The sequence below is a fragment of the Clarias gariepinus genome, chromosome 2 (assembly GCF_024256425.1).
Source record: "Clarias gariepinus isolate MV-2021 ecotype Netherlands chromosome 2, CGAR_prim_01v2, whole genome shotgun sequence".
NCBI classification, from domain to species: Eukaryota; Metazoa; Chordata; class Actinopteri; order Siluriformes; family Clariidae; genus Clarias; species Clarias gariepinus.
The window spans coordinates 25,229,988-25,245,041 of NC_071101.1; the positions used below are offsets into that span (position 1 = coordinate 25,229,988).

Sequence of the window (15,054 nt, forward strand, 5' to 3'; positions counted from 1 at the left end):
GCTTTCTTGTGTTATGAATAATTCATAATTAATCTAATATTTTGAGAGAGTAGTTATTTCAGATAGTCTTCCACAGTCTTTTAAATTAGGACATTACTCAGGAACATTCCTTACAATATTTAGAATCAGGCCTACGATCTGATGAAATATAAATGGGTTAAAATGGATTGAAAAGATTGAAAGCAATACAAATATATATGTAAATCTCCCTCAGATTTTATTCTTCTGTAAAAATAGCTGCTCCTCCTCCTGGCCTTGTTACAAAAAGGCTCTGCTTTAACAGAGCTGCTCGCCGAGAATCGGGCATGTAGTAGCGCTCCTTCACTGTCCGGAGAAAAGAATCCGCCTTTTCAGTGGGTACCATGGAAACAGCACAGCCTCCCCATCCAGCGCCTGTTAACCTGGATCCCACTGCGCCTGCATCCCTGTGGAGAAAACTACGTTATAGAGTATGTGCAGTTACCTACACTGATCTTATGTCAATGTTATGGTTTCTTTAAACAGACCTGAGGAAATCATAAGAATGTTGTGTTTTTTTTTAAATATTAGGCTTGATTTCAAGGAATATGCAAAACACTGTAATTTCTGAAAATGCCTCCTAAGTGATGCAACAGAAAAGCATTCAACCTATTGTCAGGAGACTGCAGGTTTAAATCCTGATGATGCCAGGTGTTCGTGGATGGGAGTCAGGGGAAGCAAAATTGGCTTAGGCTGTCTGGGTGGGAGTAGTGGCGCGCTCTCTCCTCTGTCAATCACAACAACACAGCAACCCCCCTTGAGATTGCCTTGACAGCTGCTTTAGTGCTGTGGCACATTTCTAGCAAATGTATTATTTATTTTCATTGATGTTACTGTGATGTAACCAGTGTGTACACCTCAGCAGGGCAGAACTACAGCAATACAAAAAAAAAGAAGCCAATCCATGCTACCATTATTGTTATCGTTTACCATGCTACATAGCAGTTTTGCACATGCAAGGACTGGCAAGCTTTCGAATTGTTCCAGATATTTTGTTTATTATGTACTGGGAGCATTATTTGATGGGGACATTTGTCTATGAGAATATGCTTCCCCATATTCTCTTCACTCACTCACTCATTGTCTATACCGCTTTATCCTGTATTTAGGGTCGCGGGGACCTGGAGCCTTAGGAGACTTAGGGCATGATGCCAATCCATCATAGGGCACAGACACATACACACACTCACACACTCACTTACACACGGGCAATTTGGGAACGCCAATTAGCCTAACCTGCATGTCTTTTGACTGTGTGAAGAAAATCGGAGTACCCGGAGGCAACCCACCAAGCACGCGTCGAACATGCGAACTCCATGCACACAGAGACGGGAGTTGAGCCTGGCTGGGAATTTGAACCCGGACCCTGGAGGTGCAAGGCGACAGTGCTAACCACTACACCACCGTGCCGCCCCATATTCTCCTATCAATGTTATAATAAAGTACCAAAATATGGTCCTCTTAGTTCTATAATACATTTACAATTTATTTTTCGACAAGGTAGCATGAATTGGCTATCAATTTACGTTACAGTAGCATCTTTTGACAAGGCAGCACAAATTGACACTAGCCCTGAATCACAGGATTCTGTAAGCATGTGTGTGGAAGAAGACAATGGCTTTTTTATGATACGTTGGCACGTTCCACACTGCATATGTGTTTCTTCACAGAAATCATTAACTGAATTTGTTATGTTCCGATATTTCCTATATAGTAGCCTGTCTTTTTGTACCAGTCTTTAGTATATCATCAATGCAAATTGCATCACTCTTTAACCTACGTTTAGTTAACCTTGTCAGGTAAACACTGTAAGAAGTTTTCCTCTCACTCACCGACAAATTTCCACCAGCTGGTCCAGCTCTGGGCAGCTACACTCATACAAGTCTCTGCAGCTAGAATGGCTTTGGTTCATTAGCTCTCCAAGCTGCAGAACAGCATCAGCAGGGGCGGAATCACACACAGATTTGAACTGCAGCACGCGAGCCGCTTCGCTGTACACATGCCTGGCCCGCTGGTACAGCCTGAAGTGGGTCACTGAAGCAACAAAAGAAACAGGGACATCTGTATTTAAACTAACTACATGTAAATGGGAGTCTCAGATGGTTCAGATTCTTGTATTCACTACAAGTCCTGCAGACCCTTACCATGTTGTGTGTTAGCACTGAGAATACTGTCACACAACTGCTGAGTGGTGATTCCCAGGATCTTGCAAATCTCTTCTCTGCTGTAAGGCTCAGGGTGAAGGACTTCCTCCACCAAATCCAGCATCTCGTCCAGACTCGAGCCCAGTTGTGTCTGCAGTTCTCCCAGCTTTTGCACACTACTCCACTCCAGGCCTCTGACCTTGGCCAGTATCTGTAAACAGAGTGAACAAGGTTCCTAGACGTTCTTGTTGTCTAACAAGTGTGTAAGACTTTTAGGTTGTTACAAATTTACCAACACTTTATTAATTTGACTTCTTAAAGGTTTTGTCCTGAAGTTTGTACAGATAATTGAGCTTTAAAGGTACAGAAGCAAACTTATGACTACACCGTCTTTTCAAGCAAAACATGGAGGGCGATTTAATGAGCTCCTCACCTTCGTAGCAATGCGGCATTCCACCACTCTAATGTTGAAGTGTGACGTGGCTGCCTTGTTCATCTCTACACAACTGTTAGCAATCACAAAGACAGCGCCATCTGGGAGTTTCACGTCTGTGCTCCTCAGGGGATTGAACTCGATCAGCTTGGCCTTGAGTGAGAAGATGTTGCGAAAACAGACAATGGTAAAACAGAAATAAAGAAACCAACCAAGAAGAAGACACATCGGATCATCTGAAAAATTAAACGACAAACAGGTTTCTGATGCAGTACAATGTTGTCATGTACAAAGCATTCCTTGGAAGCTATGAGGTCATACTTTACATAAATTGAATGTAATCAAGATGTGAATAAAATGCATTACAGTTCCCTCTTCGGCAAGGAAAGATATGGATTGATCCATTCCTCCTCCTTCGGTTCCAATATAGCGTTCACACTTGGCACACGTCTCAGCCAACAACACCTGATGGGAAAAAAAGGCACGTAGAATTTCACTCTTAATTTACCTAAAATACCATTTCATGTCATGTTTTATTCCTGACTGATTTAAGAGGGCCATTTTATAGTTGTTTTATTTTAGCTGTATTTTTAGCCATATGGGACTTATTAAACTGGATCATGATTCAGTCTGTAGATGGTTTGTATAGAGGCCCAGTCTTATCAAATGAAAAAAGGGTTGATTAGTTATTTTGTTTTACTTTGGTGACAGATTTCTGGTTGGCTTCCATTGTGACCAGACCCGCGCAGCACACCAGAGCGCTGGAACTCGACAAGCCTGAGCTAGCTGGAATAGTTCCGTCCACAATACACCGAATCCCAGCCAGAGGAGACAATTTCAGCAGTTCCTGAATTGTTAAAGCATGTACAGCATAATGGGTTGAAATTTATATTTTTAAACCCACTTCAATGATGAGCTTTAATCTTTGCTTCTCTCACCTGAACACCTTTGACTCCACAAAGGAAGTAATAATGCCATTGAGGATTTTCTGAGTCTATAGTGATTTCACTGACAGGCACTGTAAAATCCCTTTAGGGGAAAAAAAAAAACTGCGTTAAATAAATTTGTTTTTTACATCTTAACGTTATGACACGATACTTGCTTGAACCACTTACTTGTATTTGGGATCAGCGTTGGCCAGGTGGATTATCTGAGAGCTGTTCACTGAAACAGCAGCAAGAATGTTCTGCTCGATAGCCATAGGGAGGACAGCATAACCGCAGTAGTCAATGTGTTCTCCTGTAAAAGATTGAATCAACTCTAATCAGGCCAATCACTTACATTGTGTATGCTTAGCACAAATTTGTGCACAACTGATAACCAACCTATTAAATTCACCCGGCCAGGAGCACATGCATAAAACAGAGGACTTTCTTCATATTTTCCAATAAATGACTTTTTGAGTTTCTGTAGCCTGTAAAGGGAAATGTACAAATAATTTACAGTCCTACTGATCACATATTTCATAATTACAGATGCACATACTTGTTGCAAATTTGTCACAGTTTTTACACGTTGAGTAAAATGTAATTAGATGACACTGTTTGGAAAATGTATAGTGTGACTGTTGTGAGTGCAGACTTTCAATCCAACCAAGTAGAAGCCACATCTGATAGTCTATTGAAAGCCAAAATTAAACAGGAGGAATTAGGTGTGGCTTCTGCTTGGTTGGAATAAAAACCTGCCCACATACCAGCCCTTACCCATCCCTGCTCTCCATTATTAAATGCAAAATAAAAAGAAATTTGCATAGATGCTTTACACTACGTACTTTCTTCAAAAGCTATTAAAAATTTTAAACAAAATTCTGGATACCTGTGATACAGATCATTTCAGTAGTTTTACTGCCATCTAGTGCTGATAGCTGGTACTATAGATAGATATAAATAAGAAGGACTGAAAAGATTTCAAACTATCCTTTATCCTGGGGGTAATTCGATGGCCATTGCATTTATTAAATATTATAATTTTATTAAATAGTGATATTAGATAGCGACTACAGACAGAGCATCCGTTTAAAGATTTTGACAAAACAAACAAAGCAGTCTGGTATTTTTTTACATATGACTTGTCGTTGTTGTACTGTCAGACAATCATATGCTTATAACAATGGACACTTGCATATGTTCTGTTGCACTAACAGATTATTAATAAGATAGTAAAACTAAAAACTACACAGTACGCCATAATCATAACAAGCTTTTCAGGTGGTGACAGAGCAGAACAACGCCTGATAGTGTAAGTATACTGTAGGCTATAGGTATAAGTAGTACAGTGTTTACTGGTGCAGGGAAACACCTGGGTGATACAACAATGACTTTTCTTTTTTAAAATGAATAATTTATTTGAAATATTTTAAAATGGCACATGAAAAAAATCAGAAAATGTACACTTCTTCTTTCCATGACCTTCAGAAAATTCTGACTTGTGGAATACTTAACATATTTTATAGCTGTAGACGTTTTATTTTTCTTAGCATGTGTATATAGACAACATTAATTGGATAGAAATATTAATGTTTTTTTTCTGCTTCAACACACCTAAACTTTTGTTTTTTTAAATATTTTTTAAAGCAAACTAACTTTTCTATGTGGAAAAAAATACTGTCATGTGACAGGCTGATCATCACGTGTCACCTAAACCAAACACACCAACCCTAACCCTAAACTCTCAGTTTGTGCAGATACTAAGATGGAATAATACAGAACCTTTATGTTGTTTCTCGATATTTAGAAATGAATTGCTTTATTTGTTCACCATCGCCTTTAGCTGTGTCACCTGTTTGGGTCAGACCAATGACATGATCTATAGCTATGAATCAGGATCATATTAATTATTTGTATGTATAATCTCTCTAAATCTATTTCTGACAAAAGTAAGTATCAGGTGACAGTAAAACATCTGTAACTATATAACAAAAACTTTAACTTTAAGACTAGATTTCTGACTGGCTTAAATTGAGTAATTGCATTTGTCAAAATACAAGATTTCACTGTATTCCTTTTACACAAAAATTGCATTAAGTCAATGCACACTTACTGAACCTAGTGAGAAACTCGTGGGAGGTGGGAGCTCAGGAGTTCACTTACCTCTCACTGTCACTGGGCAGCACCTTGATTTTAGGTGGATTTCCTGCCATTATTGCTCAGATGATATACCTTAGATATTCTACAATCCCGTGCTATAGAACTTGAGCAGTTTATCAGGTGACGGTCATATCCGGAACATATTCCCAGCTATACGGAAGAAGAGGACTTCATTCAAAAAGCGCTGGATTGCCAGCAGGAGTTAAACAGATCGAGGAACAGAGTCTTCCTCTCGAACGGCGTTATGATAATATCAAGACATGGCACACATCTGATCTGGGATCAGAACACGCGTCACGCCTTTCTGCGCATGCGTAGTAGGTTTCGCGGAGTAATTATTTTGAGTCGCAGAGGATTGTGGGAGTGTTTCGGCCCTATTCACCGGTCAAAATGTCTGACATGGAAGATGATTTCATGTGCGATGATGAAGAAGATTATGATCTGGTAAGTGAAGTAATTGACAGGGTTTTGCATGCATCGGTGATTCATTTGTCTTTGAATACAGTTATCATTAGACAATTAGGCTAACATGTTAGCATGCTAGCAGGTATCATTATCCGTGTGACTGGAGAGCTAAGCTAGCTACCGCATACCGAGGAGTTAGCCTAGCTAGCTCATGTTTGTAAGTGCTTTAGCTTGGCCTGTGAGCAGCTAGCTAGTCGTTCTGTTCGTTTATGGCAATGTGGCCGAAAAGAGCTGTAGTTGTTTAGTGGTGGAGTTTATGTGTTCCTCTGTCATTTTGTCGTCACGTATGGCTACAATATTCGGTGCAACAGTAAGCTAAACGTATCAAAGCTCATTAGCTAACCCTGTGCAGCCAGAGAGCTGTCACTGACCCAGTCAGGCAGGTCCAAAGTGAACTAGTGATGTAGTGAATAAATGTTTCAACATGAGATAGTTTATACACTCATGGGCAAATAAACAGATATACAGAACTGTGCGAAAGTCTTGAGTGACCCCCCCTCATTTCTTCACACTATATTGAATTATGTAGATTAAATTAATGTAAACAATTTGTATTTTTAATGCAACAGGCTGCAAAGTGCTTAAAGATACGATAAAATATTTGTTGTTTATGTAACAGCCTTAGCAGCAACCTCATTTCCCCTCTTGTCTGATCGAACCACCCAATATCACCAGTCTAATCCTTTGTAGCACTCATCGGCCTGATCGTCTGCAATCATCTGCTCCTGTTTCTCACTGGTTCAAGTCTTAAATTAGACTTTTTTTTTTTTTTTAAATGCTTCCATTAATTCCATAGTTTTTATTTTATTTTCATTTTATAAAACTGCTTTGGGACAATGACCATTGTTAAAAATGCTATATAAATAAAATTGAATTTAATTCCTGAAGACTACATTAAGAAGTACAAGAAAGTCAGTCTCTGAATCGAGACTTTTGCACAGTATTGTACATGCGATGCCTGGACTGTAAATCTACTGTAATTTTTTTAAAATATTAAAACAAAAACTTAAAAGTGCTTTCTGTTATGTACAAATCAGAACTTAAAAGAAACAAACAGTGATTCAAACCTTAATTCATTCCTTTATCTCCAGTAACCACTTTATCCTGTTCAAGTTTGTGGTGGATCTGGAGTCTGTTCCAGGATCACAAGGTCGTGAGGTGGATAGGAGGCCAGTGTGTCTCAGGAGAAAGCATACTCGCACAAACCCACTAGGAATTATATTAATTTACTTCTAGGGCCAGTGTGGCACAGCCAATGCTTTTAAAGGAAACCCAGGACCCTGGAAAGAAAACACACAAGCATGTAAAAAAGATGTGAAACTCCACACAGGCAGTAGAAGAGCTCAGGGTCCAAGCGGGAGCTGTGAGGTGACTACATTTCCTGCTGCCATTAGACATTCAATTAGGCTGATAATGGTGAAAACAATAGCAGTAATAAAAGAAAGATGCAACTTTAAAAAATAAACATGAGGTATGTAGAAAAAAAGTACAACAGTTGAAGTACTTTGGAAGAAAATGTAGGGAGATTTTTTTTAATTATCAAAATATATTTGGTTCAAATGTTATTATGCAAGCAGTCAAAAAGTGTATTTCTATTTTTCAAATCTAAATCACATGAAAAGGTCTATACATCAATCAAGTCATCAATGTTTTTTTTGCTTAAAGCCCACCTAAACCTGCTATAAGTTATACGCAATTTTACTGTTCAGTTAAAACGCTTTAGTTGTAATATCAGTAACTTGAAAACAAATAAAATTATGCCAAGTTGATTAAAAATGCAATTTGAAAGTGCTCTTAATATTGTTTAAACCAGTACAGCTAGTTTGTTTGTATGCTCCTAATGCCTTAGTAGGTTTACTAGAGGTTACCTGTGGCTCCGCCCACTTGCAGATCCTGAGCCTGCGTGCTGCCATTACCTTCTTGTGACGCGCTCAAAGTATGACATGAAAGTTGATGATGGCGCTGCCCACAGTTACATTCAGGGAGAAACACTTGTGATGGAACTACCTGTGCAAACTCAGACCATATAAATTTTTTTTATACGTGTATAGATCATGGTTGTAAAATGTGCTGAATGCATAACTGTGAATAAAATGTTTTCAGTGGTCTTGAGTATCTCACTGATGTTTATTTTGCTCTCATTTTGTTTAAGAATTTAGCTAAATCAGAATGTATGAAAAATGGCACCAAAATCCTGCCCTGTCTTACTACTGATCTTTCAGGCAAAAATGTATATGCACTTCAGAAAAATAAAAACTTGTATAGTTATTTTAATGCAAAATTTATTGCTATAAATTATGTATGATAATATTAATAAAATAATGTGCTAAGTATAAATATAGCTAATATAGTATAAACATACATCATACTATTTTTTTTTTTTTTTTTTTTTACTGAAGTGTGTATAAATATATTATTTTTTTTGGCTGACTCTGTAGGTCATAAAATAGTTGTAAGGTTTGCAGTCCAGTGGATGTATCTGCCATATGCTGGGAATGACTTTACAAACAAGATGCATGGCGAAGGGATGCTTAACCACACCATCAGTCTAATCTTCATATCTCATGTGTTTTTCTGTTCTCTTTTTAAATTCCAGGAGTACTCCGAGGACAGCAACTCTGAGCCGAACGTCGATTTGGAGAATCAGTACTATAATTCTAAAGCCCTAAAGGAAGATGATCCCAAAGCTGCTTTGAGCAGCTTTCAGAAGGTAAATCAGCACTTGGCTATTTATATCATCAGTTTCCAAAGTCATGCTGTAAAAAAATTGACTGCATTCTCATCTGAACTCTAGGTGCTGGAGCTTGAGGGTGAAAAAGGAGAATGGGGTTTCAAAGCACTTAAACAGATGATTAAAATCAATTTCAAATTGGTAAGAAAGAAGGATAACAAGTGTGTCTTTAGGATTTGTGAAAATGTTTGAATAGCGACTGATTAATTTAACCTTCTGTCCTTTTTTTTTCTGTTCAGACAAACTTTCCGGAAATGATGAACCGATACAAACAGCTCTTGACGTATATACGAAGTGCTGTCACCAGGAACTATTCTGAAAAATCCATCAACTCTATTCTAGATTATATTTCAACCTCCAAACAGGTATTGTTTCCAAAATAACTTAACTGACATTATTTAAATGACATTCATGTGAGTTAAAAAACATAAACACATTTTTATACCGTGAATTATCATACATAGATGTTTAAACCCTCAGTTTTATTTATTTACTGTTTTTTTTTTTTTTCCCCTTTCGCTGGGTTGCCACAACTCATTATTTGATCTGTTAGTTACTGGCCCAGGTTTTCCACTGGATACCCTTTCAGCCACAACCTACCCATTTTTCCAGGTTTGGGACTGGCACTGAGGATACCCTGCATTATACATGGGAATAGGGTTAAGGGTTTTGCTTAGGGGTCCAACTTGATGGTAGCAGGGTTTAATCCTCCGATCAACAAAGCAAAGGCTTTACTTTATTATTTTTTTTACTTATGTCCATAATGAACCAACACCTTATTTAACATGAGGATATTAATTAGCAAAATTCAGAAGAGAGAGGGGAAAAAAAAAACACTTTGTGGTTTTTACACTTGGTGATCAGAGTTACTAGGATATGAGCTGCACAGTTCATTATCATTTATGCATACATGTTTTAACATAACATTACTTATGTTTTCGTGAGTGGTGTTGAAATGGTGTTAGTCAGGAGCTGTAGTATAAAGCGTTTTATACAGTTTATTTAATGAAAGGGTTTCAAAGGTGAACTACTCTGAACTCTGACAAACTCTGTGGAAAAGAACAGTATGTGAATTTCTCGTGTCCTCCTTGTTTCAGATGGATCTGCTTCAAGAATTTTATGAGACGACTCTAGAAGCGTTAAAAGATGCCAAAAATGACAGACTCTGGTTTAAAACCAATACAAAGGTATTTGGGATGATTGATTTGGTACACACCTACATTGATCAGTAAAACCTAGACTATGTAGTCTAAAAAAATAATTTGACTTTTTCAAGTATAAATGTGTAGTTTCTATCAATAAACAACTCTGACTATTTTTAGCTTAAAAATGTTAAACTGCTAAAATTATCTTCTGCCCAACTCAGTTAGGAAAGTTGTACTTGGAGAGAGAAGAGTATGGAAAACTTCAGAAAATTCTCAGGCAGTTGCACCAGTCATGTCAGGTAAAAGAGCATCGATGTGGAATCTTTTAAGTTTAGATTAAAAATGTCATTTGATTTATAATTGTTCCATTGTGTTTGTGAAGACCGATGATGGTGAAGATGACCTGAAGAAAGGCACACAGTTGCTGGAGATTTACGCTTTGGAAATTCAGATGTACACAGCCCAAAAAAACAACAAGAAGCTAAAAGCTCTCTATGAGCAGTCGTTGCACATCAAATCAGCAATCCCACATCCACTAATCATGGGCGTCATCCGAGGTAACTTGTTTAATAAATCATTAATTCAGCTACAGTAAAAATAATAACAAAATTAGTTTCTCTCAGTGTGATTACATAAACTGTTGTCTTCATTGTTGTGATGTGTGTGTGTGTGTGTGTGTGTGTGTGTGTGTGTGTGTGTGTGTGTGTGATCTAGAATGTGGTGGAAAAATGCACTTAAGGGAGGGAGAGTTCGAGAAGGCGCACACAGATTTTTTTGAAGCATTCAAAAACTACGACGAATCAGGAAGCCCCAGACGAACTACGTGTTTAAAGTACTTGGTCCTGGCCAACATGTTAATGAAGTCAGGAATAAACCCATTTGATTCTCAAGAGGTAATAAAAATAGAAATAGTGGTGTTTGTGTTGTTGACAGTTTGTGGTGTGACTAGATAATTTGATTCTCGAAACATTTTGTTTTTTGGCTAGGCAAAACCCTACAAGAATGATCCAGAAATTCTTGCAATGACGAACTTGGTAAGGTAAGGCAGCATAAAGATTTAAAATTAAGTAACACTTATGACATAAGCTTGCCAGACTGACTTTATTAGGTACACCATGATAGTACTGGGTTGGACTTCCTATAGAGTTTAGAACTTGCTTAAATTCTTCATGGATAGTTTCAACGAGAAGTAGGAAACATTCTTTAGAGCTTGTGGTCCATACTGACACGATAGCCTCATACAGTTGCTGCAGATTTGTCAGCTGCACATCCTTGTTGTGATTCAACCATTCCACCACATTCCAAAGGTGATTTATTGGATTAATTGGATTTATTGTCATGTTCAGGATAATAGATTGAGTTATGCGTTTGAATTTTTTTAATGTACAATTTGGGTGAGCCCATGTGAATTGTATAATTGGTTACGTGCTCTTAGCTGACAGGAGTGGCACCTGCTGTGGTCTTCTGCTGCCCATCAACTTCAGGGTTCAATGTGTCATGTGTTCTCTTCATCTTACCTCGGTTGTAAGGAGGTTTTATTTGACACTTAAGCTGGTATTTTCTAGCAGCTCAAACCAATCTGGCCACTCTCCTCTGACCTCTGTCATCAGCAAGACATTTTCACTTAAAGAACTGCTACTCACTGTACAGTGGAACCTTAGATTACGAATAACACAGTTTGCGAGTGTTTTTGCGAGATTTTTAATAAATTTTGACTTGGAAAAACAAGCATTGTCTTGGTTGTCATGTATCACGCATGCGCTTCTTGTTTTGACGCCGAGCATCACGTGATCACAACTGAGCCAATGGTTTTTCTCTTGCACTGCCGAATTGTAGGTAATCGTATCCCCTGATGGGTCTTAGTGCTCATCTCTTACTGGTATAATCAACATCCATGCACGCGTGTACTGTTTTCTGTAACACTGTGACCACATGTGTGTGTGAAACATATTTTATTTTGTGTTTGTAAGCGTGTGTGTACAGCGCGCATGTATTGTTTATTATAACAATACATATTGTTGCCATGTGATTGGCCGATCAGATATTAGCGGTCATGAGCAGTTGAACTGGTGTACCTAATGAAGTGGCTGGTGTGTGTGTATATACACACAAACACACGCACAGTGAAAACTAAATTTCTTAGCATGTGGTTATCAAAATGAGATCAAGTTATACACCAAGTTACATTTGTCTAGATGCACAATCTACAATTCCTGGTCAAGAAAGATCACACACAATATGATTTCATGCAGTCACATTTAGCTATGATTGCAGTACACAATAAAAAAACCTATGTGATAAGCTGGTCATTCAGTACATTCCGGTTGTCAGCTGACTTCATTTTATTGACGCATAACGTTGCTGAATCAAGACCTGATCAATTGAAGCTACCCCAGATCATAACACTGTGTCCAGAGGCTTATACACTGGGCACTATGCATAATGGGTGTATCAATTCATGCGCTTCCCTTCTTACCTGACACAACCATCACTCTGGTATAGGGTCATTCTCCGCTCATCAGACCATGTGAGCTTTTTCCAAATCTCCTTGGTTGTTTTCTTTGCCTAATGCAGCCCAATAATAAACCTTTTTTGAAATATAGTTTTTTTTTTTTTTCCATGGGCAGTGTTTTAACCTTTTGCAATAAGTTGCTGTTGTAGGTGTACATGGCCTTATTTTGTTCTGATTGGCTGAGCTGAGAATTACATGGTGTATTGCATATAATCATGATATAATTACCTCTTTGTTCTGATAGCCAGTTGTTTCTTTAATTTATAACATGGTCGTTTTTGTCATTATTGGTTAAATTACAGTGCCTACCAGAACAATGACATAACAGAGTTTGAAAAAATTTTGAAAACAAATCACAGTAACATAATGGATGACCCCTTCATCAGAGAACATATTGAGGGTGAGTCTAAAATCTAATTCTGAATGAAACAAATACTTTGATCACCTGTTAAGTTAAGGTGTCTGAACATCTTCTATTTTTATTCTTTCAGAGTTGCTACGGAACATAAGGACACAAGTTCTCATCAAATTAATTAAGCCTTACACTAGGATACACATACCTTTCATTTCAAAGGTAATATACTTTCTGGAGCATTAAACTCTGTTGTTAAAATTTTAATTATACTGTCTTGATTTAGTGACTTTTATTTTTTAGGAACTGAACATCGATGTTGTGGATGTGGAAAGCTTGCTTGTGCAGTGTATATTAGACAAGTAAGTTTCAATGAAATCTTTAATGTAAAAATAGGCTGAGTCTCATACTTTTATAAATATATTTATGTGAAAATTGAGTGAAACATTAAATATGTGTGCACATTATTTACTGGTATGTCATGATCAATTGAATTTTTCAGCACCATTAATGGCCGCATTGACCAGGTCAACCAGCTGTTGGAGCTTGATCACCAGAAGAGAGGTGGTGCTCGATATACAGCCCTGGACAAATGGACCAATCAGCTCAACTCCCTCAACCAGGCCATTGTCAGTAAACTGGCTTGAGTGACCGCTCAAGAACCTGAAAAACTGTCCGTTCATCAGACATCCAGATGACTTAAAGGGCTGTCAGAGACTCTAAGCCCTTTCAGGTCCTAAATCCCCTGATCACCGAATGACATGAAGCGTGCGCTTAAACCGGCTAGTTTGTGTTATGCAGCTGCTGATACTTAAACGCCATGAGCTTTATAAGTCCCAAACAACACAGAAATGCCCAAAGAAAATCTGCTGTTCTGAATCCTTGATGTCTGTTCTTTAGACTGTATTGGAGTCATCTTGGGAGGTATTATTTTAATCACATGTCATGACATTTGGTTATAGCATACATTTAAAAGGTATTTTACCTTTATTTTTAGAGGTGTGATGATGCTCAGTAATTAGAGGAAGAATGTTTATCTGTTGAACACTGTTGAAGCGTGATTTTTTTTTTTTTTTTTTTTTTTGCTTAAAGATGTACGTTTCAAGGTTTAGGAAGATGAACTCTTGCACCAGGGAATAAAGTAATTACAGTGCTTAAGTTTTTTGGACTTCACAAATAAGATGTGGGTGAGTTTAGGAAAAAGGCTGTACCTCTGAGATGGCTGAGTCATAGCATGAGCTTGCGTATTAATGAATCTCGGTTAAATTACAGCTACTTGACTTTGAAACCTCACCCTTGGTCATAACTTGTGTTCCATTGTTTCATATTTGAACAATAAATAAAAGGATGCATTTGTTTCAGCAGACAATAACTGAAATTAATGTTTTATGTTTGAAAAATTGTGAAAAATGTGATTTTTAAAAAAAAAAAAAAAAAAAAATTTTTGGTGCAAATGTATTATTGTATTGTTTTAAGATTTTTGGGACTACTGTATCTAAAAATAGTGGGGTCTATTCTGTGGAGTATTCTGTGTTTAAATATATACTGAGGGGCCCAAAATTCAGTGTGAAAATTATATGCACAGTCACATGATGGCATCAGTGATGGTGCGACTACTGACATCTTTAGAGAAATGTAATACTGCACATTGCTTCCATTATTCAGTTTAAGTTTTAAAAAATGGCATAGATAACAGTGGAAGTGTGTATACATTTTTGGGCCCATTTGTTTGTATCTATGTATGTATGTACATGATTTGGACAAGCCTGCAATGACACTATCTAAATACTTATACAGTACTTGACGGAGTACGGAGTTGGTCCCCCCTTTGCAGCTATACCACTCTTTGTCGAAGGCTGACATGAAGATTTTGGTTTGTTTTTGTGGAAATTTGTGCCCATTTATTGTATAGAGCATTTAGGAGGTCAGGCACGGATATTGGACGAGAAGGCCTGGGTTGCAATCTCTGTTCCAGTTCGTCCCTAAGGTGCTCAATGGGGTTGAGGTCAGGGCTCTGTGCAGGCCAATCATGTTCTTCCAAACAGAACTCAATTGTGAAAAAAAAATGAGACCATGTCTTTATAGTTTTTGCTTTGTGCACTGGGGCACAGTCATGTAAAGTAGAGAAAGGCCCTTCTCCAAACTGTAACCACAAAGTTGAAAGCGTA

General features: G+C 37.8%; 2 protein-coding genes across 2 annotated transcripts; one reads left to right on the forward strand and one right to left on the reverse strand.

The window, feature by feature from the left end:
- Nucleotides 1-198: 198 nt before the first annotated feature.
- galk2 (galactokinase 2) lies at nucleotides 199-5,893 on the reverse strand. Its single transcript, XM_053477303.1, has 10 exons — nucleotides 5,685-5,893; nucleotides 3,921-4,009; nucleotides 3,711-3,834; nucleotides 3,534-3,624; nucleotides 3,296-3,442; nucleotides 2,962-3,060; nucleotides 2,596-2,748; nucleotides 2,163-2,373; nucleotides 1,851-2,052; nucleotides 199-425 (listed from the first exon to the last, which is right to left on the reverse strand). Exons 1-10 carry the CDS (start codon nucleotides 5,732-5,734, stop codon nucleotides 218-220), a joined length of 1,374 nt encoding a protein of 457 aa, XP_053333278.1. The 5' UTR covers nucleotides 5,735-5,893; the 3' UTR covers nucleotides 199-217.
- A 103-nt stretch (nucleotides 5,894-5,996) lies between these two features.
- cops2 (COP9 signalosome subunit 2) lies at nucleotides 5,997-14,279 on the forward strand. The gene is made up of 13 exons (XM_053477315.1): nucleotides 5,997-6,125; nucleotides 8,743-8,856; nucleotides 8,941-9,018; nucleotides 9,117-9,242; nucleotides 9,975-10,064; nucleotides 10,244-10,321; nucleotides 10,405-10,579; nucleotides 10,737-10,915; nucleotides 11,009-11,061; nucleotides 12,837-12,934; nucleotides 13,026-13,108; nucleotides 13,190-13,248; nucleotides 13,389-14,279. Exons 1-13 carry the CDS (start codon nucleotides 6,072-6,074, stop codon nucleotides 13,531-13,533), a joined length of 1,332 nt encoding a protein of 443 aa, XP_053333290.1. The 5' UTR covers nucleotides 5,997-6,071; the 3' UTR covers nucleotides 13,534-14,279.
- Nucleotides 14,280-15,054: the final 775 nt, after the last annotated feature.